This window comes from Amphibalanus amphitrite, unplaced genomic scaffold (genome assembly GCF_019059575.1).
Source record: "Amphibalanus amphitrite isolate SeventyFive unplaced genomic scaffold, NRLGWU_Aamphi_draft 000278F_arrow, whole genome shotgun sequence".
NCBI lineage: Eukaryota > Metazoa > Arthropoda > Thecostraca > Balanomorpha > Balanidae > Amphibalanus > Amphibalanus amphitrite.
The window spans coordinates 137,501-161,677 of NW_024881773.1; the positions used below are offsets into that span (position 1 = coordinate 137,501).

A 24,177-nucleotide genomic window follows, 5' to 3' on the forward strand; every position below is an offset into this window, starting at 1 on the left:
TAGGCAAGCTGAATTTACTTTTTGTGAAGTTTTTTTACTGCATTTTTGGTAAAAGCTTCTCAGATCATGATTTCATGTGATATGGACCCAAAAACAATCGGTGCACACATCAGTATACACACAGACACACACAGACATACAAACACATATAATTGACCTTGACCTAACTTGACCTGAAATGACCTCAGCAGCAAAATTCTGGTCGGATAGTGTGACAAAGAGGTTCTAGCTGGCTTGGCACCAGAAAACAGCATCGTCATCGGTATTTGATAAGCAGCGCACTTGATATCCAACGGTGACCCAAAACAGCAACATTTTTTAGTTTGACCTGACCTGGAAGGTCAATGACTGACCTGAGAAGGTAAAACTGGGTATCATTGGATTCGTCTCTTCCCAAAGAATCTTTTTGGTCCTTACTGCTAAGCTCTATCTCCAACAGGAACGAAATGGCGCGGGGGGGGGGGTGGCAACCACCCCCCCCATGTGCGTTCTAGGATGGGAAAATGGCATGTGCGGGCGAGGGTTAATCTCAGTTTGAGGAACATCGTCGTGTGGTTGATTGTAATGTCTCGGCACATTAGCTCACCCGCTTTTAACCTCTGCCCTCCTTTGTTCCAGAACTCGATCCGACACAACCTGTCGCTCAACAAGTGCTTCATGAAGGTGGCGCGCTCCAAATCCGAACCCGGCAAAGGCGGCTTCTGGCGACTCGACCCTGAATACTCCAACAACATCGTCAACGGCGTGTTCAAGAAGCGACGTCCTCCGTTCCTGCGGCCGGGATACACAAAGCGGGTACGACAGCGCACGCCAGCCGCCGCCGCGGCTCCGGCGGTCGCGCCGCCGTGTCAGACTCGCCTGGAGCCGTTGACACGTGCCACGGTGTGGGACCCCACGACAGGCCAGGAGGTCGAGGTGGACGGGCTCTGCTTCACCACCACCGACCAGTCACAGCAGCTGCTGACGCCGGCCACGCTCTCCATGATCGAGCTCAGTCCGGAGAGTCTGGCCGGCGGCGAGGAGCTGGGTGAGTTCAGTCACTCGGAGCTCAGCGACGCCTCCAGTGAGAGTCCCGACTCGCTAGCCAGCAGTCTGGACCTGTCGCTGTACGCCGGGGCGGCGCAGCACGGCGCGCTGCCGGCCGCGCCGCTCCACGCCTCCGATCTGCTCTCCCTGGAGCCGGCGGTGCCGTGTCACGCGCCTCTGCCCGGCTACACGTCACAGTGGGAGATCAGCAGGGCGCTGGGTATGCTCGACCCCAACCTCGACCTGGATGGTCTGATCGATATGGAAGGCATGGTCACCAGCATGTAGACGAAGGAGAGAAGCTGCAACAGCGGTCACTGCTGTGAAGCAGACACTGGACGTGGGGAGGTGAAATGCCGTTGAAGATTGCGACGAAGGAATGCAATAGGCAAACCGATGGAAAGCTTGCTGGTTGCAGGGAGTTCGAAGGATGAGGTTTGCAGATGGAGAAAGGCAAAGTTGACGGTATTGTAGGTTGTAGTCTTCTTTGTGACGCACCTCGCATCGTCGTGGTGTGAAGGATTTTCAAGACAGGTGGACTTCTAGTCAGGCTCACAGGCCACGAGCTCTTCAGCAACGACATCTAGTCATCGCAGCAAGGCGATCCCTTCCTCTAGTCTCAAACGGGACTACAGTGTAGTCTCTTGGACCCATATACTCCGTTCAGTCGCACTTTTGTCGCCAATAGCGCAACGTCGCTTAGGTGTGGCACAATGAACGCAAACATCTGTGAAATTCGTAAAATGAAGAGGTGCGATTTGAAGCATCACACCCAGTGTTTGCGGTTCTGGAATCTGCACCCACACAGTGAGACAGAAAAGGTATTGTTTCTCGAGGACCTCTGAGCCTGTGTGGCTCTGACGCAGATAATCAGTGCTGAAGTTTGCTGCTGTGTGTCTGTGGCAGCGACTGGCAGCATTCCGCAGTGACCGGCTGCGGAAACCAACGAAAGGGTGCCAGGGCGCGCAGCCCGCGCGTGGCACCCGTGTGTGTGTGCGTTTGTGTGTTGCAGTGTGTTTGCACACACTATCCGTCCCAGCCGCGGCCGAGAGTGGGGTGGGAGAATCGTCCCGTTGGACGCCCCACCGTCGGCGGCCGCGGTCATTTTCTGAACCGTCCGATGCTGTACAAAGACTGCAGACTTGTGACCGACTGGCGGAGATATTTCGGCGCCAGTCCGGTTACATGAGATGTGTGCTGAAGTGATGTGTATATTTTTATTGTGAGGTGGTGTGAGGCTCATTTGTGCTGCTCGAGTTTGCATCTCCATTCACGTGGCACTTGTTTAGATCTCGCCTGGCTTAGCGCAATAACGGACGCAAAACGGCACAATATTTTACATAATTATGTGACCGAAATTGGTGATATTTTGCACAAATTGTACCGTTTGACGTAAGGCCAAGAATTGGGCCTTTACCTCACATTTCGTGTCACTGAAACAAAAACCTTGTTCTTTTTATTCTGATCAGAGCTGTTCCGCTAATCACTGATCCAAGTGGCCACTTCTTCGCCAAGTCCTCGTTTCTCACTGATTGATAATGTGTTGGTGCAGGCTATGTGTGTGTGTGCGCTGAGTGTGTGGATGTGTTGTTGAGGTTCTCTGAACGTCACATTTGTTGCAGTGGAGAGTTTTGGTGAGTCTTCCTGGTCGTATGCCTCTGGTGTGAGTGTAGCTCTGTTGAGTGTAACTCCGTTCGTGAGTGTAACTCCGTTCGTGAGGGTAACTCCGTTTGTGGGTGTAACTCCGTTTGTGAGTGTAACTTCGTCACCCACACTGGTTTAGAAGGGCACTAGCCGCTAACACATCATACCCTCTGGAGCAGCTTCGATGCCATATTTTCTTGCATTGGTTGCTGTATCGGTTGTTTTCCTTCTACTTTTCTTTCTTTTCCATTCTGAAGGGTTTGCAAGATATGTAACGTTGCAAGTTTCTCAAAACTTAAGACTTAAGAGAAAGGTTCCCAAAATACCTCTTAGATATATTGTTTCAAATTTTGGGTATGTTCTCAAAAAGAGATGGAAATCAATCACTATTTAATCAGTCGTGACAAGTCCGTTCAACCAGCCAAGGAACCTACCATTTCATTCAGTACGGACTACGGGCCGCTTCATAAATGAATACTCAACATTCAATATCAACGATATTACATCATTGTTCAAAATGAGGTGGAAAATACTGATTTCGCGACATTTTTCTTCTCATACAAAAGGGCATGAATTGTCATAACTATGAATGGGGATTGTTTGTTTTGTTGTTACCTGCCTGGGAACATGAATTCAGCGTTTTGGTAACACCCAAACGGTGGTGATCAGACCTACTTAAGAAATCTTTTCACTAGCGTAAGCAATGGTCAGAAAGCAGCGCACAGTACGTGTTCTTTGTAGTTATTTATCAGCCCTAGTGTTGGCTATCTTGCGTGTGTGATTTGTTGATATCAACGATAACGTGTTCTAATTGCTGAGGTTATGTACACCTCGGCTTGTCGCGTGTATACTGTGTATGATGGTAACCGTGTCCGTCCAAAGTGAGTCCGGATGACTCCGCCCAAAGTGAATCCGTCCAGTGTGAAGTGAATCCGTCCAGACACGGAGTACGTAAAGTGAGTCCGTCCGGTCGGATCTGTTTCCGTCCGTCTATGTGACCTGCTGTGTGGAGCTGAACTGTATCCGTCCGTCTACTGTGTGTTCGTGCTGACCGAGACAGGCCCGTCCGTGGCCGATCCGTGCGGTCCGTGCGGCCCTCCAGTGCCCGCAGACCGGGCCCGAGACAGTGTGGCTTAGCGCCGACATGTACGAGCCTCACTGTTCAGTCTGGAGGCGAACAATCGTTGTAAATTTGCTTCTCAATTTTGGACACATTTCGTCTACCTCTGTTTTACCTAGGACCTGGTTTCTACTGCAGAAATTGCCTGCGTGTTTGTATTATTTTTCTCCGAAACATAGGTCATTTTACGCGTGCCTTTTTAATGTTTTTGTGTTTGATTAAATTGCATGATCATAGGGTGTGTAGCAAACTAACTGCAGTTGTTCCCACCACACCACAGCGTATATCCGCTAGTAAAGCGGAAATGAAGCTCCAATTACATGTGATCTCAATGTGTGTCCTCCAGTTCAGTTATATCCACACGATCTCTTGTAAATACAGGTTTGAAGTGACGAGGAGTGTTTGCAGTTTCCTGCGTAACTGCATTTAGATGTAAGATTAAGTGAAAAGTCATTTGGAAAGTTAACAAACCTTTAATGAACACGTTTTCGTATCAGAGATCATATGTCAGAGCTCAGAAACTCATAAGAAAAACAGAAAACTCTCACAAACTACCGTTGCGGTAGGGTGTAACTTACAGTCATTTCATCCATGACTGATCAGTCAGTCATTTCATCAGTCTCATCAGTCATTTCACGTTACTGATCACTCACAATACCTTATGTACTCATCCATCGAAATCCATCTGCGGGCCATTCTCAAGCCTAGCCGCGAAACCAGACCGGTTGTGTAATGCGGTACAGCCTACCTTCAGGCGTACGCCATGCCTGCCATCTAGTAGCAGAAGCTATAACTAGCACCAAGTCGTGCGGCGCAGCGTGAATTCAGGCGTCGTGACCGCCCTGCCATCTAACGGCGGGAGGTGTAATTAGTACTAAACGCGTAGCACGAGGCACAGCGGTCGCCGGTCGGCACGTCAGTTTTACCGAGTTTTACTACAAAGTCAGTGCATCCAGGCTACGATTGCGTAATTGTGCTGTTGTCTTCTGATAACGGATGTTGTATAAGGTTCATTAGGTAACTTATTAGGCCACTGAAACTGCATGTTCCTAAAAGTTTTGTCGAAAGTTAGGTAGGTAGTGGTACCTACCTATATTTCTCATACCGTTCATTTAAAAGGCGCTTCACAACACATTAGCAGGACAAAATCCCACCTGTCTTTCCGTCCTATTCAAGGCAAGGCAATATTCCTATTGATGTCGCTTTCCTGGACTTTTTTGTTTTTGTTATTGAACTTTGTGAGCTCGTTTTAGGTTGGGAAATTATGATTTCCTTCTTCGGATGATAGAAGAGAATGCCAAGCTGGCAATATGGGTCCGACGCTCAGCCCGGCAGCCATTACCGCTCGCTATTCGCTCGTTTGTCACACACCGAAACCGCCGTGACGCCACCGCTCAATATCTAATTCGGTCGCCTAGTATGTGCCACCCAGTCATTTAATGGAAGTACAGGATTCTTGCTAATTTTCTAACTATTAACTATTCAATTCAAGCATCCGGACTACATTCTCGCTTCACGGCTTCATTGCATATGCATATGTTGGCCGAAATCGTTTATAAGAGCTCGCAGACGGCACAACCCCTGTTCCATTGGCAGCAAAACTCGCATTCCGAATCTCAAAACCAACCAAACAGTACCGAACGGGTGCCAATCATGTATTCGATATAGAAAAACAGTATCACAGCAGTGCACGGGCCTGATCGCAGGCACTGGACGCGAGGGCCCTTCAGTGACCTCAGAACACCCCAGTGAGGGCTGTAACCATCATCACGCGCTCATCTCACAAAGCTTTGGTGAAACTAAAGCCAGTTCGCGACCGGTCGTCTATAATACCACAGGCTGGTTAGCGGCAAAACTCCTCAAAGGAGTTTAACTACTTTAAGTGATGCAATGCTAGCTGACTTCTCATTTCTCAAAGTTTCAGTGCAAAAGCCAGCATAAAAACGACAGCTAGCCTCGACCCGAGACCAAAAGCTTCACCGGAGCACAGCTGCCGAGCCGACCCAATGGGTAAGTGAGTTAACTGGTGGTCGGTGGGTGGCTACTCACAGAGCTCACTGAACTCACAGGAGGCACCGAACCCAGCTCACGCCTGCACACGGTCACGATATAGACCACAGTTCACAGGATGGCTTGTAGCGGGTGTACTGCGAGGGAAACGACAGAGCCTCCCGCAAACTTACGCACAAAACATGATAAAACTCGCAGAATTTGTGAAAAGTTGAACCACTTTGCGTAAAATAGAGTTCCTGCGAGACTAGCGTACTCTAAGTGCAGTGTAGATGCTTTGGTAGAGTCATGGGCGAGAAAGAACACGTGGTCGTGCGAAGAAGGAGTATCACGGCTCAGAACCGACACTTTCTTATGCTGTTCACACCAGAGGCAAAATACGACTCCATGCCATGTGTCTCCTCAATTGGAGAAGTCACCTCAGGTGACGGGGCCTGTCGTTGCGGAACGCACACAAATAGGGCACTCGCGCCTGCCCGCCAGATGTCACCGTATTCGGATCAGCGGACTATGGGCTAGCACGCGAACACATCGGTGCCTCACGACATCATGAACCATCGTCGACCGGTGAATACTGTTCGCCTCGGACGTTAAACGCGAACGTTAGCCAACTTAAAACGTTAAATAATACAAACCCTCAAACAAGTAACAAAGAAACAAAATCAAAGGCACCAACACTAACTTCATGCAAACTGGTCAGTAAACAACGGTATAAACAGATCAGAGAATACAAATAAATTATTTTAAAAATTAACAAGCTCTCCTTTATAACATCTCCGACATATTAGGAAGGACATTGACAAGCTGATACAAAATCAGATGCTTCTTCTGGCTGTCTACTTTGACAGTTATACGTATTCTGCACATCGTATAATACTGATCTCCAGATGAGCTAGAGCTGGGGCCGAACTTTAAGGGCGAACCAAACTCCACCAAGCTTACCGAAATTCGCAGCGGCTGGCCCCATTCTGAAGATCACGCACCTTGCCAGGCATTGATTCTGATAAACTATCCTTCTCAAACCCTAATCACCTATAGGGTCATCACAATGCCCCTATTCAATGCCCTGATCAACGTGACACTTCAATGCATGTCCTTTTATGGACTTTAACGTCTCATTTCTAGCAATGCCTACCTTCAATATGCATACAGCCTAATCATTTTCCTTATCATTTCTACCAGCCCTCCCGATCACACCTCCCCCTCTACCCAGCCCCACGCTTCCCTTCCCTCCCTCCCTCTTTATAACCTTCCGTCCTTTCAGGTACCCCCTGAGGCTGTCGCGGCAGCGGCGGAAGCGGTGGCCCCAAAGGCGAACTCTGCCTGCTCGGGTCGATCGGGCGCGGCCTCGTGTTGTCGTTTCTCCAGTCGACAGACGGCGGTGAGCCAGCTGAACCCGTGTGACAGGTCGGTCAAACTGCACACCGAGGTGGTTAGTACCTGGAAAGAGGGGAGAGGGGGTCAGCGACTGGAGAAAGGAGAGAGGGGATAGAAAGGGGAGAGGGGAGAAAGATCAGTACCCAAAGAGAGGGAAGAGACGTCAGCAACTGAGACGGCCAGGGAAAGAGTGCCAACAAGACAACTAAATTAATCACAGACACTCCTAGTCCACGAGATAGAAATAGCAAGTCTCCACAAGAAGATCCACAGCAAGAGCATCAGCACCCTGTCCAGCTAGCTTCTAAACACCAACACCATCAGTAGCACTACAACGGGAAGGAGTAGCCGCTAGTTAGCCCCACCCTCACCCAGGCCCCCACTAACTGCATGGGGTCCTGCCGGTGGCGGCGCCAGCCGCTGCTGAGCCCTCCATCCGAGTGTGCTGCTGCGGCTGTGGGGCGGCTCAGCGGCCAGCAGCAGCGTCAGCAGAGGCAGCTGGCGGCCAGATTCCGTCATCGCCTCCTGCATCGCCTCGCGCTCCAGCGACTCGAAACCGTAGTCTGAGGGAGAGGGAGGTATGTTAGAGGCAGTGAAAGTCTGAGTGTACTAAGATAGGTCAGCGATTTGAACCCGTAGTCTGTAGAAGAGGGAGGTATGGTAAAGGGAGTGAAAGTTTGAGGGAACTATGATAGGCCAGCGATTCGAATCCGTAGTCTCCGGGGAGAGGGAGTTAGAGACGGGGACTGAGGCCTGTGTTCTGTGGGGCAGAGGATGGGAGTGAGGGTTAGGGCTTTAATATGACCTTAGGCTGGAGAAGGGGATGTAAAGAGTCGAGGTGACATACGAGAACGAGTACGAGTGGGAGAATCGCACCTGTATTCTGTGGGGCGAGATGAAGAAAGGAGAGGGAGGGGAGGGGAGGAAAGGGAAAGGGGAGAGAAGGGAGGGAAAGGGAGAGAGGAGAGAGATCGACAGAAAAGGCCAAATGATGATGAAGGTAAATAAACGGAGCGGAGCTCCAAGAAGAAGATGCAAGATGCAATTGATGATAATCCTCTGATCTCAGGCGGTCGTGACCAAACATTTACTAGCAGGATTCTGCCGGTTAAATAAGCTCCCGCAAATAGCACTTCGTCGGGGCGGCGGGGGAAGGCGGGGATACACCTCAAAGTTCGCAGTGAATGATTGTGTAAGGCGGCGAGGTACGATTCTGGGTGACAGGCTTTACTATCTGCTCCTCACTCGCCTTCTCCCTTCCCTTTCTAACAGTCTCCCTCACCCGCCTGAACTTCTTCTCTTGTCCTTTCCCTTCTTCTCCCGTCCCTTTGGTTTTTCTCCCAACCCTCTTTCTCACCTCCCTTCTCCTCTGCCGCCTCGACCACATGCACCACTCCATCGGCGTGCTGCAGCAGATCGGTCACAAACGGCTCCATCTTCAGTCGGCCGCCCTCGTTAACAGACGCGTACAGTCGCGTCTGTGAGGCGGCGCCGCCCAGAGTCCGCCGGCGCCGCACCTCGCTCGTGTTGGAGTACAGCGTGATCAGGTCGAACGTGGCGTCGTCGCTGAACCGAAACCGCACGCCGGCACCTGCGGACGGGGGGGGGGGGAGTTAGTGAGGGTGGGAGCTTTGGCGTGTGCAGGCCCGCTCTGGGATTCATCATGTGATCATGGACTTACGTCATCATGGACTCGTAGTACGCCCTTAGAATATCTCCCAAAGATCGTCGAATAAAATTATCGTCACAACTCACATATATAAGTCAATACAGTTATTTATGAACATATTTATTCTCGCATCCGTATGACGAACTCTACAAAACAGACACAAGCTAGACATTCAAGCACACATAGAACATCCCACAGTCTTCAGCAGTACTTACCTACGCCTCTATTGGCGCTGGGTACCAGTGAGTGCACGTGCAGACCCTCGGCCTTGTCCATCATCATTCGACGTAATACGCTCTTATTCTCCAGACCTGCGGGAAGCGACGCGACATAATGAAAAACGGAAGTTAAAAGAACGTGATAAAGACAAAGCAAAATAGACGGCAATGATAACTAACGACCTAAATTCGAACGAACTCCGAAACTTTCATAGAGCTCATCAACTTTCCGCAATATGTTCTCTGTTTCCTTTTCCAAACACCCACAATGCACATCCACCAGCTTATCCAATATCCATCCTTTCAATACAACGCCAACCGTCCATGGTCGATCCTCCACAAAACTTTCAAGGACCACGGGCGTCACTTTCTGAAGCTTATTGGTAGGGCTCTAAGGGTCAATTTTAGAATACCAAAGCCATTCTTACCATGAAGCGCCACAGAATTAATGTCAAAATTCTGAAAATATTGGTGGGGCTCGGGCCCTACCAAGCCGCGGATACAAAACGACAACCAAGCCAAAAAGCGTAAGTCAGCACTTGGTCAGCCACTAGCAAAACCTCCCCGAGGACCGTTAATACACGCTTAGTGAGCCACCAACTAGGCAGAACAACTTACCGCCACCTTCACCCACGGTCCTCCCAAGGTGTCTAGGTATCAAGTGCCCACTGTCCCGTTCACCACTTCACTGACCTGAGCCATACATCAGTATGCGCGGCGTCACCCCTGCCGGCGCGGCGCTGGCCGCGTTCCGCCCCGTGACCAGGTCAGTGATGAGAGCCCACGAGTCGAGCAGGGCGCCTCGGCTGGGCGGCTCCCGGCGCTTCCTCGGTCGAACAGATGACCAGCTGAGGGAGGGGGGGGGGGCGTGATACTCTGAGGAGGGGGGTATACACGCTCTACGGGTAACCTACGGGTGGGGAAATGATACACAGCGTTTTTGTTTTGCCAGAGAGACAGCCCTGATAGTTGCCATTGTTGCGGCGAAGCCGTGAAATGTTACATGTATCGCTAACACTGTCACATGATTTTTCGGTTTTGCATACGGCAATACGACTGTGATATAACTTCGGAATATCTAGCAACCTCCCAGCTACAGTCTGGCCTGTCCACTGTCTAGTACAGGCCTGCCCTAGGTCTACCCCGGCTTACTTTACTATTACCTAATATTTCCACCCATGACACAGGTATCTTCATCATCTCATATGACGTACGACTACGCACGGTACACTGACCCCCTCCGTTCCCCACTTACTGCAGTCGTGGCTGGTCTAGACGCGGGTTGCTCACGGTCATCGTAATCTGATGTCTCTGGTGCTGGAACACCGCCTGCTCGTCGCTCAGTTCGTCCACTATGAGGGTACGCGCCTCACGCATGATACGGTCTCGCCATAACTTGTCGTCAGTACAGAGCTGGAATAGAACGTGGAGGGGGTTAGAGCAGCGCACAAAGAGAATGGAACGTGATTAAGGTTAGAAGCAGGGATATAAAACACAGTGTGTGTTGGCAAGAGCTTAGTTTGGTGGCAAAAGTGCGTCGCTAGGACAGAAAACGACGACGCACTTTGTTGTCGGTGGCAGGTGCCACATCGTACAACACGACTAAATAACAGGGTGGTTTGATATTCCAGCTTAGCTGATAAATGGTTATTGGCTTGAGCTGAGCTTTAACTACCTACTTGGGAACACATAAACATGAGGAGGCAATTATGATACAAACATGAATAAGCGAGATCTGAAACTGCATTCTCCACCACCTCTGCCCCTGCAGCCAGACGGCCCGATAAGAGCAAACCGACAGCTCGAGATGTCGTTATCTGCGTGAGGTGTCGAAGTTCAAGGACGGCCGAGTCCGCGAGATAAATGCAGCTTCCCGGGAGAGGTAGGCAGGAGACGAATGTTAGACAAATATTGTGGCACGGACGGAACCAGAGACCATATGGACGAAGGTGTAAGCGGGGCTTACGGGAGCTTTAACAATCATTAGCTGTGTAGTTATGAGGCCCGGAGAGCGCAAGTCTAAATTTACAATCGGTACTTATTAGTTATTACTAGCTTGGATTCGGGTGCATGGATTTTCGAATGATCGTTGGCTACGACTTCGGCTTCGCTCCGCTAATCGGAATGGTATCGACCTGTATTCCAGCAGCTATAAGCATTCTTTATAGGCGCCTTGATATCGGCTAAACCATAAACAACCGGGTGTAACTGTTGTATACTGCGGCTGCAGAGAGAGGATTTGACTATACGAACCTCTCTGAGCTGGCGACACGTAGCTCCCAGTTGCCAGACGTCTTCTGCCGATAAATATACCGATATTTTCTCCATCACCAGAAGCTGAAATAAATAACGGAACGAGTTACTATTACGATAGGTATGCACGGACATGCACATCAACATGCTTTTCGAATAAATCACACAACGGCGAGAAGTCTTAGAAATTACTATTCGTTATTGAGTAATCAATACTGCATCGACGCCCAAGTGACGGGTAATGAGAAACCCACTTGAACTTATAGATCTGAGGCCAGTTTTACCAACATAGAAATAGCCGCCTGCCGGAATTTTTTGCCTAAAGACCGCTTCATATACGGAGCGTAAACGCGATGGGCACGTAAGCGGATAGGGCTTTACCGTTTCACTCTGTGTGTGAAGCGGTCTTTAGGCAAAAAATTCCGGCAGGCGGCTATTTTTCTGTTGGTAGAACTGGCCTCTGAGGTATATCTGAAATCTTCACAAACCCTCATCTCTCACAAGCGTCATTGGGATTTCGTACTGACTGAGGAGTTCGCATGATTCAGAAACTAAAGTCGAAGTCGAGAGTTTTCACATCGCTGATAGCGAAGAAAGATCGATGCACGATCACCGATACAATGAACGAACTGTTACGCCTCGTCCCAGCTATGCAAACTGTCGATTCAGAAGTGAGTCTTAATGACGGATTAGCACGAGTCAAATAGAGGTCTAACGGGTTAATGATCAGGTCAAAAGGGTCCAAAGATCGTCGCGAAACGTGACGAGAGGCATCGGAACAGTCGCATTGCCCGAAACTAGCCAATTCAACAATTTCACCACTGGAACTAATCCACCCTTCGAAACGTCCCCTATCCTCCCAATTCAGCCGTCCCCACTGTTTCCCCTACCCTTCCTCCCGCCCTGCAACACCACATAACAAATCCTCCCGCGCTGCGCTCCTAGCAACGCCTCTGCCACTCCACCTCACAACAAACTCCGCCCCCCGCTCTGCACTCCTGGCGCCGCCCCTGCCGGTCCATCGATCCACATACACGGCCGACTGTCAATCCGGAGGGGAGGGGGAGGGGAGGGGGACGGACATACCGGCAGGTCCAGAAGGGTAACTGTCTCCGGCGGAGGTTCGCTTCCGTCCCGACCCTGGTAGGTAGCCAGGGCGTTACCCATCTCTGCGAAATGAGGGGTCGCGAGGTCAAACGGTGGGGTCAGAGAGGTTAGGTCAGTATTGGTTGTGATGGGTTGGGAGGGTGAAAGAGGTCAACAGGGGTTAATTAAGTAAGACAGGTAAGAGGATCGAGAGAACAGCGCGGGGGGATGACGGAGGGGAGGGTAAGAACACGGGGAGGGAGGGGCACCGGGAGACCGGGAGGGGCGGGGCGGGGCGAAACTCGGGGCGAAACTACGCACCGAGGTAGACGGTAGTTATGATGATCACTGACTGGATAGCACCGCCATGGAAAAATGTGCAACAGCCAACAACGGATGATGTCAGTCGTCAGAAACAAGACACAATCAACAAATTCGTAACGCTGGAATTCTGATTCGAGGCGGCATCGAGTGAACGACAAAGATTCAAATTGCATTGACTTTCAGTGCAGGGAAGTGAACAGCAAATTCAGCGTCACAGTCTCCAAAGAGCGGAAAATAGGCATCAAAACTGCATCGATGTATCAAACACGAAGCACCTTAAAATGACATAAGAAACCACACAAACAATTCACCACAACACCACAAACTGAAACGCTGCGAGCTGCAACACAGACAACAAACAACACAATTTTCGGCGTCAAGCATACCTGGACTCCAAGTGTGCCGGTTCGCTCCAGGCTCTCGTACACTCGGCGCGGATTTCTGTGTTGGCTTCCCCGTATTTCTGCTTCAGTCCGAGCTCGCACTCCGTCGCCAAAGCATTCACCAAGCAGCTGGTATACCGACAATAGCACTCGATTCTCGACCGTATTGACGCTAGATGCCGTCTGCGCATGTGCGTGACGTAATCATCCAGCTCTGATTGGATGACGTCAGCTATGACGCACAAGAGAATGAGCGGCTCCCCAAATAGCGAACGGCACACTCAGTGTATGACGTCATACATTTCTGATTCTGTCCTCTCATTGGCGGTGTGATAACACAGGTCCCAGCGGTCCCAGCGCGTGTCTTTTCGTGACTCCGTTACGAAGCTGTGTTGAAATGATGACGGTCCCAGCGGAAGGGACGCATCAGGCTCCCCGGTTGCGCGAAGGCGGTGACGCGACAATGACCGCACCTCTGCTGCGAGATCTAGGTACTCTCTCTCGGAGCCAGCGCCAGAAATTCTTAGTAGCCAAGCTAAAAGGTGTTCTAACGGGTGTGAACTGTCTCATATCCCAGCTTTTCAAGTCACAACAAGCACAATTGGTTAGTTGCATTATTGTAACTGCCCCACTGTTTGGTAGCGCTTACGTTATGTTGTTCACAGATAACTCATGGAAGCAGCTCCCGTGAGTCCCCATTGCAAATCGAAGTAATCAATCAACGCCTTCCGAGAAAACAAGTATCTTATGGTATTTTGTATTATCTCGGCTCTGGGCATCCCCCATGAGATTCCTCCATTCTCCTATACGGGTTGTGCGGACCCATACACACACATACACTCGCATTGTCTTAAATGCTAGTTGCCCAAACAATCGGTAAATAACAAAACCATCACGCAGTATGACCAATTAACCGATTAGATTCGCTGCCGGCCAATAAGCACCAACCATCCTCACACTGGGCGACATACGGGACACCCAGCCCACAGAAAGAACTCAGCAAACGCCGCACGAGCGCGTGGGACGGACCGGCGCACCGCGACGACGGGCCAAAGAAATCGATCGAAAGTGCGCAGGAAGAATCAATCAGGTAAGTCACGCTTAGTGCAGTACATTTCTCACACACCACACTCGATTGGACGATAGACGATAGCTCAGTGCCAGGAGGTGCGCGTTAACAGTGCAGCACGAGGCCGGTTATCGACAAAAATCAACGGGTCCGCGTCCTTTAGAAGCTTCTCGATCAATTCTCGATGTCCTTCGAATTAGCGCCAGCAATCCACACCCCCGTGGATCAGGTTGCAGCCATCTGGGCAACAACTTTCATATGAAAATATTACAACGTGTAAAATGACGTATATACAAGATGACTATATGACGTCGGAGCGCGGTGTGGGGCGCCCCTAGGGGTCGGGTCGGGGCGACCGGGGTGGCACCTGCTGACCGCCGCCGCAGCTGCAGCTTCGCGCGGCGGCCGCTAGATGCCTCTGTGACGCGGAAGGCGGGGGCGGTGTGCGTATCCCTCTGTTTGTACTGAGTCTGTAGGGCGGGCGGCGAACTTCTCAGCTTCTATCATTTACCAAACTTCGGATATCTGAAACTGCCAGCCCAGCTTTTACCAATTTCCTTCCTCTCATTTTCTTCATGACTCCCACCCCACCAAGTCCTTCTCTTCTGCTCACATATTTTTTACCTTCCCCACCAAAGCCTGAACCGTCCACTAGATCCCATATTTGTCCTCCTGTCTTTTCCTCCTTCCCTGTCCGCCATAATCCACCTCCTCGCCTTCCTCCGCCCCCGCCTGCCTGTCCCCACCTCCGCCCGCCTGTCCACCTCACCCCGCCCCCGCCTATCCTCCCGCCCCCGCCCTGTCTCCATCCGTCACATGAGCACGCAGCTGCGTCCTCCCAGCAGCATGGTGGACAGGGGCGGTCGGGGCGGCCGGTATGTCTGTGGCGTGATGATCTTCCTGCGGTGTTTGTGCCGCTGGGAGCCGGTTCGCTGCGGCCGCAGCGTCTTGTAGCCGCACTCGGCGTACGATTTGAGGTAGCCGCGCAGGGCGGCCGGTAGAGGCAGCTGGTCAATGTTGTACACGGTGGTGCGGGCCACGATGGCCCGACAGCAGAGCTCTTGGAGCGACAGCACTGCGGGAGGACGGACGCGGGTTATCATACACGAAACAGCTGCAGACGACAAGGCGAGCCAGTGAAGGGTAAAGCAGCGTAGGCAGAAGACTAGAGGGTCACATAATAGTGAGGTGTGAAATAAGGAAAACAGAAACGAGCAAGAGAAGAGGAGGGGGATAACGAAGGTATGGACAGAAAAGAGGGAGAAATAGAAAACGAGCAACATTCACATTTCACACCAATGAACCCTGTTTCATTGGGCAATCGTGACCTGTATCAGCGATTGTGGATTGGCCCTTCGCTCAGCAATTTTACATGACAATATATGTCGGGGAACAAAGTGGAAGTATAAGCCTAATCCACTTCGTTTCCAATACCAAGCAGCTTGATAAATTAATAAAAAGGTGATGCAATCTAAAGACGTAAGTTTGGTTATCCGTATCACAATACAATGGGGTCATTGAGTACGCAGTACGCACAGTGACGACATGACAAGATATCTGTTCAAGCACCTATGACGTCTATATCAGACAATGATAGCTTGTCGCGACATGCCAGCTCACTAAAACTTAAGTGGGTTTATCAGACGGACACACAAGAAGCATTGCATCCCGATAACAGTAATCACTACCACAATAGACGCATTTAAACTGGGAGGGATGACAATCGGTCCTCACGCCAGTGAAATGCCTCTACCGCTACGAAGTGACAAGCTCGAAAATCAACTGCCGAGTATTAATTTTTGCCCAATAGGTGAATTTTCCGTGATAAAGCTAATATTCTAAATTTCACTAGTTAAACCGAATGGTACATTCCATCCATTCCAATCATAAACAGAGTAGCAAAATGCAGTGTTGTAACGATCAACTTCAGTCCTTGTTTGTAATACACAAACATCACCTTTATGTTGTTCGCCGCCTCCACGCCAGTAACCACTCACTACCCTGTCACAGGACTATCCCCTACCATTAGGTACGTCTAGCCCTCCCAGCCCTCCCGTCCCGCGTCCCCTCCTCACCTTTGTTGGCCCTCCAGAGCCTCTCCATGCTGTTCCTGTACAGCGTCCCGTCCCCTCCTCACCTTTGTTGGCCCTCCAGAGCCTCTCCATGCCGTTCCTGTACAGCGTCCCGCGTCCCCTCCTCACCTTTGTTGGCCCTCCAGAGCCGCTCCATGCCGTTCCTGTACAGCGTACCGCGTCCCCTCCTCACCTTTGTTGGCCCTCCAGAGCCTCTCCATGCCGTTCCTGTACAGCGTCTCGTCCCCTCCTCACCTTTGTTGGCCCTCCAGAGCCGCTCCATGCCGTTCCTGTACAGTGTCTCGTCCCCTCCTCACCTTTGTTGGCCCTCCAGAGCCTCTCCATGCCGTTCCTGTACAGCGTCCCGTCCCCTCCTCACCTTTGTTGGCCCTCCAGAGCCTCTCCATGCCGTTCCCATACAGCGTCTCGTCACCTCCTCACCTTTGTTGGCCCTCCAGAGCCTCTCCATGCCGTTCCTGTACAGCGTCTCGTCCCCTCCTCACCTTTGTTGGCCCTCCAGAGCCTCTCCATGCCGTTCCTGTACAGCGTCTCGTCCCCTCCTCACCTTTGTTGGCCCTCCAGAGCCTCTCCATGCCGTTCCTGCACAGCGTCTCGTCCCCTCCTCACCTTTGTTGGCCCTCCAGAGCCTCTCCATGCCGTTCCTGTACAGCGTCTCGTCCCCTCCTCACCTTTGTTGGCCCTCCAGAGCCTCTCCATGCCGTTCCTGTACAGCGTCTCGTCCCCTCCTCACCTTTGTTGGCCCTCCAGAGCCTCTCCATGCCGTTCCTGTACAGCGTCCCGCGTCCCCTCCTCACCTTTGTTGGCCCTCCAGAGCCGCTCCATGCCGTTCCTGTACAGCATCTCGTCCCCTCCTCACCTTTGTTGGCCCTCCAGAGCCTCTCCATGCCGTTCCTGTACAGCGTCCCGTCCCCTCCTCACCTTGTTGGCCCTCCAGAGCCGCTCCATGCCGTTCGCATACAGCGTCCCGCGTCCCCTCCTCACCTTTGTTGGCCCTCCAGAGCCTCTCCATGCCGTTCCTGTACAGCATCTCGTCCCCTCCTCACCTTTGTTGGCCCTCCAGAGCCTCTCCATGCCGTTCCTGTACAGCGTCCCGTCCCCTCCTCACCTTTGTTGGCCCTCCAGAGCCGCTCCATGCCGTTCCCATACAGCGTCCCGCGTCCCCTCCTCACCTTTGTTGGCCCTCCAGAGCCGCTCCATGCCATTCCTGTACAGCGTCCCGTCCCCTCCTCACCTTTGGAGCCGCTCCATGCCGTTCCTGTACAGCGTCCCGTCCCCTCCTCACCTTTGTTGGCCCTCCAGAGCCTCTCCATGCCGTTCCTGTACAGCGTCCCGTCCCCTCCTCACCTTTGTTGGCCCTCCAGAGCCTCTCCATGCCGTTCCTGTACAGTGTCTCGTCCCCTCCTCACCTTTGTTGGCCCTCCAGAGCCTCTCCATGCCGTTCCTGTACAGCGTCTCGTCCCCTCCTCACCTTTGTTGGCCCTCCAGAGCCTCTCCATGCCGTTCCTGTACAGCGTCTCGTCCCCTCCTCACCTTTGTTGGCCCTCCAGAGCCGCTCCATGCCGTTCCTGTACAGCGTCTCGTCCCCTCCTCACCTTTGTTGGCCCTCCAGAGCCTCTCCATGCCGTTCCTGTACAGCGTCCCGCGTCCCCTCCTCACCTTTGTTGGCCCTCCAGAGCCTCTCCATGCCGTTCCTGTACAGCATCTCGTCCCCTCCTCACCTTTGTTGGCCCTCCAGAGCCTCTCCATGCCGTTCCTGTACAGCGTCTCGTCCCCTCCTCACCTTTGTTGGCCCTCCAGAGCCTCTCCATGCCGTTCCTGTACAGCGTCCCGCCCCCTCCTCACCTTTGTTGGCCCTCCAGAGCCGCTCCATGCCGTTCCTGTACAGCGTCTCGTCCCCTCCTCACCTTTGTTGGCCCTCCAGAGCCTCTCCATGCCGTTCCTGTACAGCGTCCCGTCCCCTCCTCACCTTTGTTGGCCCTCCAGAGCCGCTCCATGCCGTTCCTGTACAGCGTCTCGTCCCCTCCTCACCTTTGTTGGCCCTCCAGAGCCGCTCCATGCCGTTCCTGTAGAGCGTCCCGCGTCCCCTCCTCACCTTTGTTGGCCCTCCAGAGCCGCTCCATGCCGTTCCTGTACAGCGTCTCGTCCCCTCCTCACCTTTGTTGGCCCTCCAGAGCCGCTCCATGCCGTTCCTGTACAGCGTCTCGTCCCCTCCTCACCTTTGTTGGCCCTCCAGAGCCTCTCCATGCCGTTCCTGTACAGCGTCCCGTCCCCTCCTCACCTTTGTTGGCCCTCCAGAGCCTCTCCATGCCGTTCCTGTACAGTGTCTCGTCCCCTCCTCACCTTTGTTGGCCCTCCAGAGCCGCTCCATGCCGTTCCTGTACAGCGTCTCGTCCCCTCCTCACCTTTGTTGGCCCTCCAGAGCCGCTCCATGCCGTTCCTGTACAGCGTCTCGTCCCCTCCTCACCTTTGTTGGCCCTCCAGAGCCTCTCCATGCCGTTCCTGTACAGCGTCCCGTCCCCTCCTCACCTTTGTTGGCCCTCCAGAGCCTCTCCATGCCGTTCCTGTACAGTGTCTCGTCCCCTCCTCACCTTTGTTGGCCCTCCAGAGCCTCTCCATGCCGTTCCTGTACAGCGTCCCGTCCCCTCCTCACCTTTGTTGGCCCTCCAGAGCCTCTCCATGCCGTTCCTGTACAGCGTCTCGTCCCCTCCTCACCTTTGTTGGCCCTCCAGAGCCTCTCCATGCCGTTCCTGTACAGCGTCTCGTCCCCTCCTCACCTTTGTTGGCCCTCCAGAGCCTCTCCATGCCGTTCCTGTACAGCGTCCCGTCCCCTCCTCACCTTTGTTGGCCCTCCAGAGCCTCTCCATGCCGTTCCTGTACAGCGTCCCGTCCCCTCCTCACCTTTGTTGGCCCTCCAGAGCCTCTCCATGCCGTTCCTGTACAGCGTCTCGTCCCCTCCTCACCTTTGTTGGCCCTCCAGAGCCTCTCCATGCCGTTCCTGTACAGCGTCCCGTCCGCTCCTCACCTTTGTTGGCCCTCCAGAGCCTCTCCATGCCGTTCCTGTACAGCGTCCCGTCCCCTCCTCACCTTTGTTGGCCCTCCAGAGCCTCTCCATGCCGTTCCTGTACAGCGTCTCGTCCCCTCCTCACCTTTGTTGGCCCTCCAGAGCCTCTCCATGCCGTTCCTGTACAGCGTCTCGTCCCCTCCTCACCTTTGTTGGCCCTCCAGAGCCTCTCCATGCCGTTCCTGTACAGCATCTCGTCCCCTCCTCATCTTTGTTGGCCCTCCAGAGCCTCTCCATGCTGTTCCTGTACAGCGTCCCGTCCCCTCCTCACCTTTGTTGGCCCTCCAGAGCCTCTCCATGCCGTTCCTGTACAGCGTCCCGTCCCCTTCTCACCTTTGTTGGCCCTCCAGAGCCTCTCCATGCCGTTCCTGTACAGCGTCTCGTCCCCTCCTCACCTTTGTTGGCCCTCCAGAGCCTCTCCATGCCGTTCCTGTACAGTGTCCCGTCCCCTCCTCACCTTTGTTGGCCCTCCAGAGCCTCTCCATGCCGTTCCTGTACAGTGTCCCGTCCCCTCCTCACCTTTGTTGGCCCTCCAGAGCCGCTCCATGCCGTTCCTGTACAGCGTCCCGTCCCCTCCTCACCTTTGTTGGCCCTCCAGAGCCGCTCCATGCCGTTCCTGTACAGCGTCCCGTCCCCTCCTCACCTTTGTTGGCCCTCCAGAGCCGCTCCATGCCGTTCCTGTACAGCGTCTCACCCCCTCCTCACCTTTGTTGGCCCTCCAGAGCCGCTCCATGCCGTTCCTGTACAACGTCCCGTCCCCTTCTCACCTTTGTTGGCCCTCCAGAGCCGCTCCATGCCGTTCCTGTACAGCGTCCCGTCCCCTCCTCACCTTTGTTGGCCCGCCAGAGCCTCTCCATGCCGTTCCTGTACAGCGTCCCGACCCCTCCTCACCTTTGTTGGCCCTCCAGAGCCGCTCCATGCCGTTCCTGTAGAGCGCCAGTCGGCTCAGCTCGGTGAAGCTCTCCAGGATGTTGAAGTCACACAGCGGCGACATCTCGAAGAACGCCATCCGGTTGTCTGCCGCGTACGCCTCTGCCTCCGAGAGCGAGACGCGCCGCTTGTAGGCCAGGTGACACCGGTTACCCACCAGGATCTTGGGGATGCCCGGCGCGTGCTGACAACGGAGAGACGAAGACGTACAGTGAGACAACGAGGCGGCGTCGCCGAGCTAATATAGCTCTCATCCCGTCTACACTGTAGGATAATTCACGCTGAGCAATGAGCATATGGTTAAAATCAAGGTAAGTTGTACAGCTAATTGTTCATTAATCCATGTACAACACCACATCACACAACATATAAGAAGCCTCTGCTACTCTTCAGTTACCCATTACTTCCACAACATCCCACTCCTGTCTCCTCTCTTTTTGCTTACATTCATTCATTCATTCATTCATTCATTCACTCATTCGATCTTTTATTGATCGATTGATAAATTGATTGGTTGATTTCCTGCATCTCTCTCCATGCTTTCCTTTCTCTTTCCTCTCCTTCCCTCCCCTCCCTGTCTCTCACCTCCTCGACCTCCTTGAGCCACCGGTCCATGCTGTCGAAGCTCCACTTGTTGGTGATGTCGTAGACGAGCAGGACGCCCTGCGTGCCGCGCGAGTACGAGCGCAGGATGGTGCTGAACCGACCCTGGCCCGATGTGTCCCACAGCTGCAGTTTGACCCGCTTACCGTCCAACAGGATCATCGTGGTCTTACAGTCTGTGGAGAGGGGAGATGGTGTCACCATCACCTAGTCTCTTTGAGGACCTCCCAGAGAGGAAAGATGGGATAAATGCTTTGTACAAAGATGGAAATGGGTACTTAGCTTGCAATTAGGCACGGTAATGACTGCTCACACATGGATGTTGTGGTGATGAAAGCACAGCCTGAGGAGCTATTGATGATTGTTTAAGTGAGGGACATTTCACAATCACTTGAACAGCTCTGCATGGGACAGCTTCATCAACTGCTACGCCAGCAATCAAACGCACACTACACCAACTAGAACTGTCATAGTGAGATCTATTACCCAAGCTTGAGACAGTACCTAAGACCTCCTCATCAATCACTGCCCTGTCACCCATAATGTCCAGCCTCTCACCCCGCAGCGACTGACCTGGCCCGGTGAGCGAGCTGAAGGGCGAGTCGGTGGGCTCGGCGTCCAGCCGGCTCAGAATCTCCCCCTTTCCAACGTCGCTGTCTCCGACCAGCAGTATCTTCAGCAGGTAGTCGTAGGCACGCTCCTGACTGGGGCTCGGTGAGGCCATCTCTAGCCGCGCCGGGCATCACAGGCGCACACAGCACAGAGGGCGGCGACGGACCGCGGCACGGGCAGACGGGAGGCTGCTGGAGGGGAGGGTGTCAGTCAACTGACCCCACACGGCACTGGGGGGCGGCGACGGATCGCGGCACGGGCAGACGGGAGGCTGCTGGAGGGGAGGGTGTCAGTCAACTGACCCCACACGGCACTGGGGGGCGGCGACGGACCGCGGCTCGGGCAGACGGGAGGCTGCGGGTGGGGGAGGGGTACAGTGTCAGCTGACCGCGGCTCGGGCAGACGGGAGGCTGAGGGAAGGGAGGAGTGTCAGCTGACCCCACACGGCACTGGGGGCGGCGACGGATCGCGACCAGAGCAGGCGGGAGGCTGTCGGAGGGGTACAACTACAAGGTCAGATGACTGTGGCACGGGCAGGTGGGAGGTGTCAGCTGACCGCGGCACAGGCAGGCGGGAGGCTGCTGGAAGGGCGGCATAAACCAAGCCAGGGTCACATGGAATATGGACCAGACAAAGTACAACAAATGCATAAGACTCAGGGATCAAGCAACCATCAACAGAACCAATGAGAAACAAGTGTCAAGTAAATTACACCTGCTCTATATTTCAGTAACAAAAGCATCCAAATCCAAATATTGCAAGCCAAAGTGAAAGTTGATCCAATGCTCCAAATGTGAGAATCCTGACAGGGATGGCCTATAGTCATGACAAGTAATACTAAATAACATCAAACACCAGGTCACTAGATATTGGCCTCAAAAGTTACCCACTGAGGTCAGTAAAATTCATCCTGATTAGCTACAATGGTGCATCTTGTGATAAGCTATCATTCTATGATAAAGAGGCAACTCCCACTTTTATGAAAGCTGAGCTGGCCTAAAAATAATATAAGAGAACTACCTTCATATGTAAAACGATTACCCACCACTCTCTAAGGGCCTCAGCTTAGCCAGACAAGTCCTCAAAGCAATCTGAGAGGACTCAGGTTTCAGGACAGAACCAGGTCAGGTCTCTCTGAGTCTGGATCTCAGAATCTAAACAGGATCTCCAGTCCTGATTTCATCCATCAACAGCACAAATGTGGGATCCCTGGCCCCTGGGCCCTGCGTCAAACACCAATATATTGTCATCGGTGGCGAAGAATGTCATGATACCCATAATCTGCAACAAGCCATACAGTCCCTCATGCAACATCAGAATTACAATATACTATGGAGCATTTATTAAACAAATTTAGCCTAAACCTTAACCATTTGAATAGAAGGATTCACAAATGTAGAGCCTCAGCTAAGCAGAGCTTGTTGCATGTATCAGTCCTGCCCTCTACCTTTCAATTGCATAATTCTTTATCTATAACAGAATTTAGAGTATGCAGTTTAACATGTGGCATGTGGACATGATACTGACTGAGGCGGGCATCCAGATCCAATAAGCTTCTAAAAGAATACTAGCAAAGTCTACACTGTAAATTACAGAAGGGATAGTTCTCATGAGAAATGAGCGCACAAAAATAAAAATGAACAAGCAATGCACATGGATTAATCACAGTTTCAATGTTGCTAAAACATAGGAGCCATAACAAATGGAGGGGAACCACTGTCATACCATAGGTACACAAATTTTGGGTATTAGTAGAGCAGACGTTCACCAAGTCTTGATACGAGATCCTATGAACAGCCAACAGGGAGATGAAGAAAAGCATTCACCATGAGCAGTAATTTTAAAACAATTTTAAAACCATAAACTGCAATGCACAGCAATATTTTATGATGGTTTCCAATCCAACAAAGATATCCAATTAAAATCAGGTACTGGTACCTAGGTCCTCGCCGGCTACACTTTCATGAGGCCTACAAATACTTACACATCAGAAAATCAAGGCATGATGAAAAATATGCAATCCTCCAGAAACGTCGCCCAGGAAGAAGACGATTAGGTCAACTGAAGGCTTAACACTTGAGCAGATATTCTTGAAGCAGGGTGAAACAAAACAATCACAATGGAAGCACTTTCTGTTTCAGATGACTCCAAATGATCTCTCCACGCCTTGAAGATTGTCCCGAGTGCCCTTCTCACAATAGAGAAAATAATTTTGTTCAAGTGTATCCCAATATGAAAACCACTTTCGCACGCCACGGAACTTTATCAGAAAATCCCACACCATACGCCCTAACCCAAACAATGGAGAAACGCAATCCAATGCAAATGCATAGCGTTTTTGCGCGGCGTTTACGGCGAACGATCAGTCCAAATATGGCAGCAGTTTCTTCCTCCCTGCGAATATTCTGGCAATTCCGAACTTCATAATTTTTCACACATGAAAGTCAATTGATTCCCTCATGCAGTTATTTCGTGTTTATGACTGTTCTCAGCTGAATTGGCTATCCTCAGTTGATCTAAAGCAAGCTTCTCGTCTACAGTTTATTTGAGGTTTTGATTCTGTTTTTTCCTTCGTTCTTATTTCTTTACCGTTGCTGCCATATTCGATGAGATTTTGATAGAAATAATACCACTATATTTTAATGTATAGGCTGCAATACGTACAAAATAGTAGGTCTTTTTGAGAGCACAAATTGACA

At 52.1% G+C, this 24,177-nt stretch overlaps 3 protein-coding genes across 5 annotated transcripts in view; 1 reads left to right on the forward strand and 2 right to left on the reverse strand.

The window, feature by feature from the left end:
* Positions 1–4,180, forward strand: part of LOC122387249 (forkhead box protein J1-A-like) — a 23,587-nt gene extending 19,407 nt beyond the window's left edge. The window contains exon 3 of the mRNA XM_043377305.1: positions 619–4,180. Coding sequence (XP_043233240.1) covers positions 619–1,314 — 696 coding nt within the window. The 3' untranslated portion in view covers positions 1,315–4,180. The remainder of the gene's footprint in view (positions 1–618) is intronic.
* Positions 4,181–5,429: 1,249 nt separating this feature from the next.
* LOC122387245 lies at positions 5,430–13,266 on the reverse strand. 2 transcript variants are annotated; one of them, XM_043377298.1, is made up of 9 exons: positions 13,114–13,266; positions 12,404–12,486; positions 11,318–11,401; positions 10,320–10,477; positions 9,758–9,912; positions 9,062–9,157; positions 8,535–8,768; positions 7,565–7,740; positions 5,430–7,240 (listed from the first exon to the last, which is right to left on the reverse strand). In XM_043377298.1, exons 2-9 carry the CDS (start codon positions 12,482–12,484, stop codon positions 7,061–7,063), a joined length of 1,164 nt encoding a protein of 387 aa, XP_043233233.1. In that variant the 5' UTR covers positions 12,485–12,486; positions 13,114–13,266; the 3' UTR covers positions 5,430–7,060. The 2 variants fall into 2 exon arrangements, with proteins under 2 accessions (XP_043233233.1, XP_043233234.1); XM_043377299.1 differs by lacking the exon at positions 13,114–13,266 and adding an exon at positions 13,003–13,039.
* A 595-nt stretch (positions 13,267–13,861) lies between these two features.
* On the reverse strand, positions 13,862–23,802 carry LOC122387244 (ras-related protein Rab-40B-like). 2 transcript variants are annotated; one of them, XM_043377296.1, is made up of 5 exons: positions 23,463–23,802; positions 21,440–21,666; positions 20,849–21,042; positions 20,225–20,447; positions 13,862–15,254 (listed from the first exon to the last, which is right to left on the reverse strand). In XM_043377296.1, exons 2-5 carry the CDS (start codon positions 21,588–21,590, stop codon positions 14,992–14,994), a joined length of 831 nt encoding a protein of 276 aa, XP_043233231.1. In that variant the 5' UTR covers positions 21,591–21,666; positions 23,463–23,802; the 3' UTR covers positions 13,862–14,991. The 2 variants fall into 2 exon arrangements, with proteins under 2 accessions (XP_043233231.1, XP_043233232.1); XM_043377297.1 differs by having other exon boundaries at positions 21,440–21,669.
* Between the last annotated feature and the right edge of the window lie 375 nt (positions 23,803–24,177).

Bases quoted from the DNA above. Each gene is read 5' to 3' on its own strand.
- LOC122387245 (XM_043377298.1), bottom strand. From the start codon at position 12,484: ATGGGTAACGCCCTGGCTACCTACCAGGGTCGGGACGGAAGCGAACCT. The intron at 11,402-12,403 runs GTATGTCCGTCC...TATTTATTTCAG, and splicing joins TTACCCTTCTGGACCTGCCG to CTTCTGGTGATGGAGAAAAT. The intron at 8,769-9,061 runs GTAAGTACTGCT...CCCCGTCCGCAG, and splicing joins CAGCGCCAATAGAGGCGTAG to GTGCCGGCGTGCGGTTTCGG.
- LOC122387244 (XM_043377296.1), bottom strand. From the start codon at position 21,590: ATGGCCTCACCGAGCCCCAGTCAGGAGCGTGCCTACGACTACCTGCTG. The intron at 20,448-20,848 runs GTGAGAGACAGG...CTCCGTTGTCAG, and splicing joins GGCTCAAGGAGGTCGAGGAG to CACGCGCCGGGCATCCCCAA. The intron at 15,255-20,224 runs GTGAGGAGGGGT...GTCCTCCCGCAG, and splicing joins GCTCTGGAGGGCCAACAAAG to TGCTGTCGCTCCAAGAGCTC.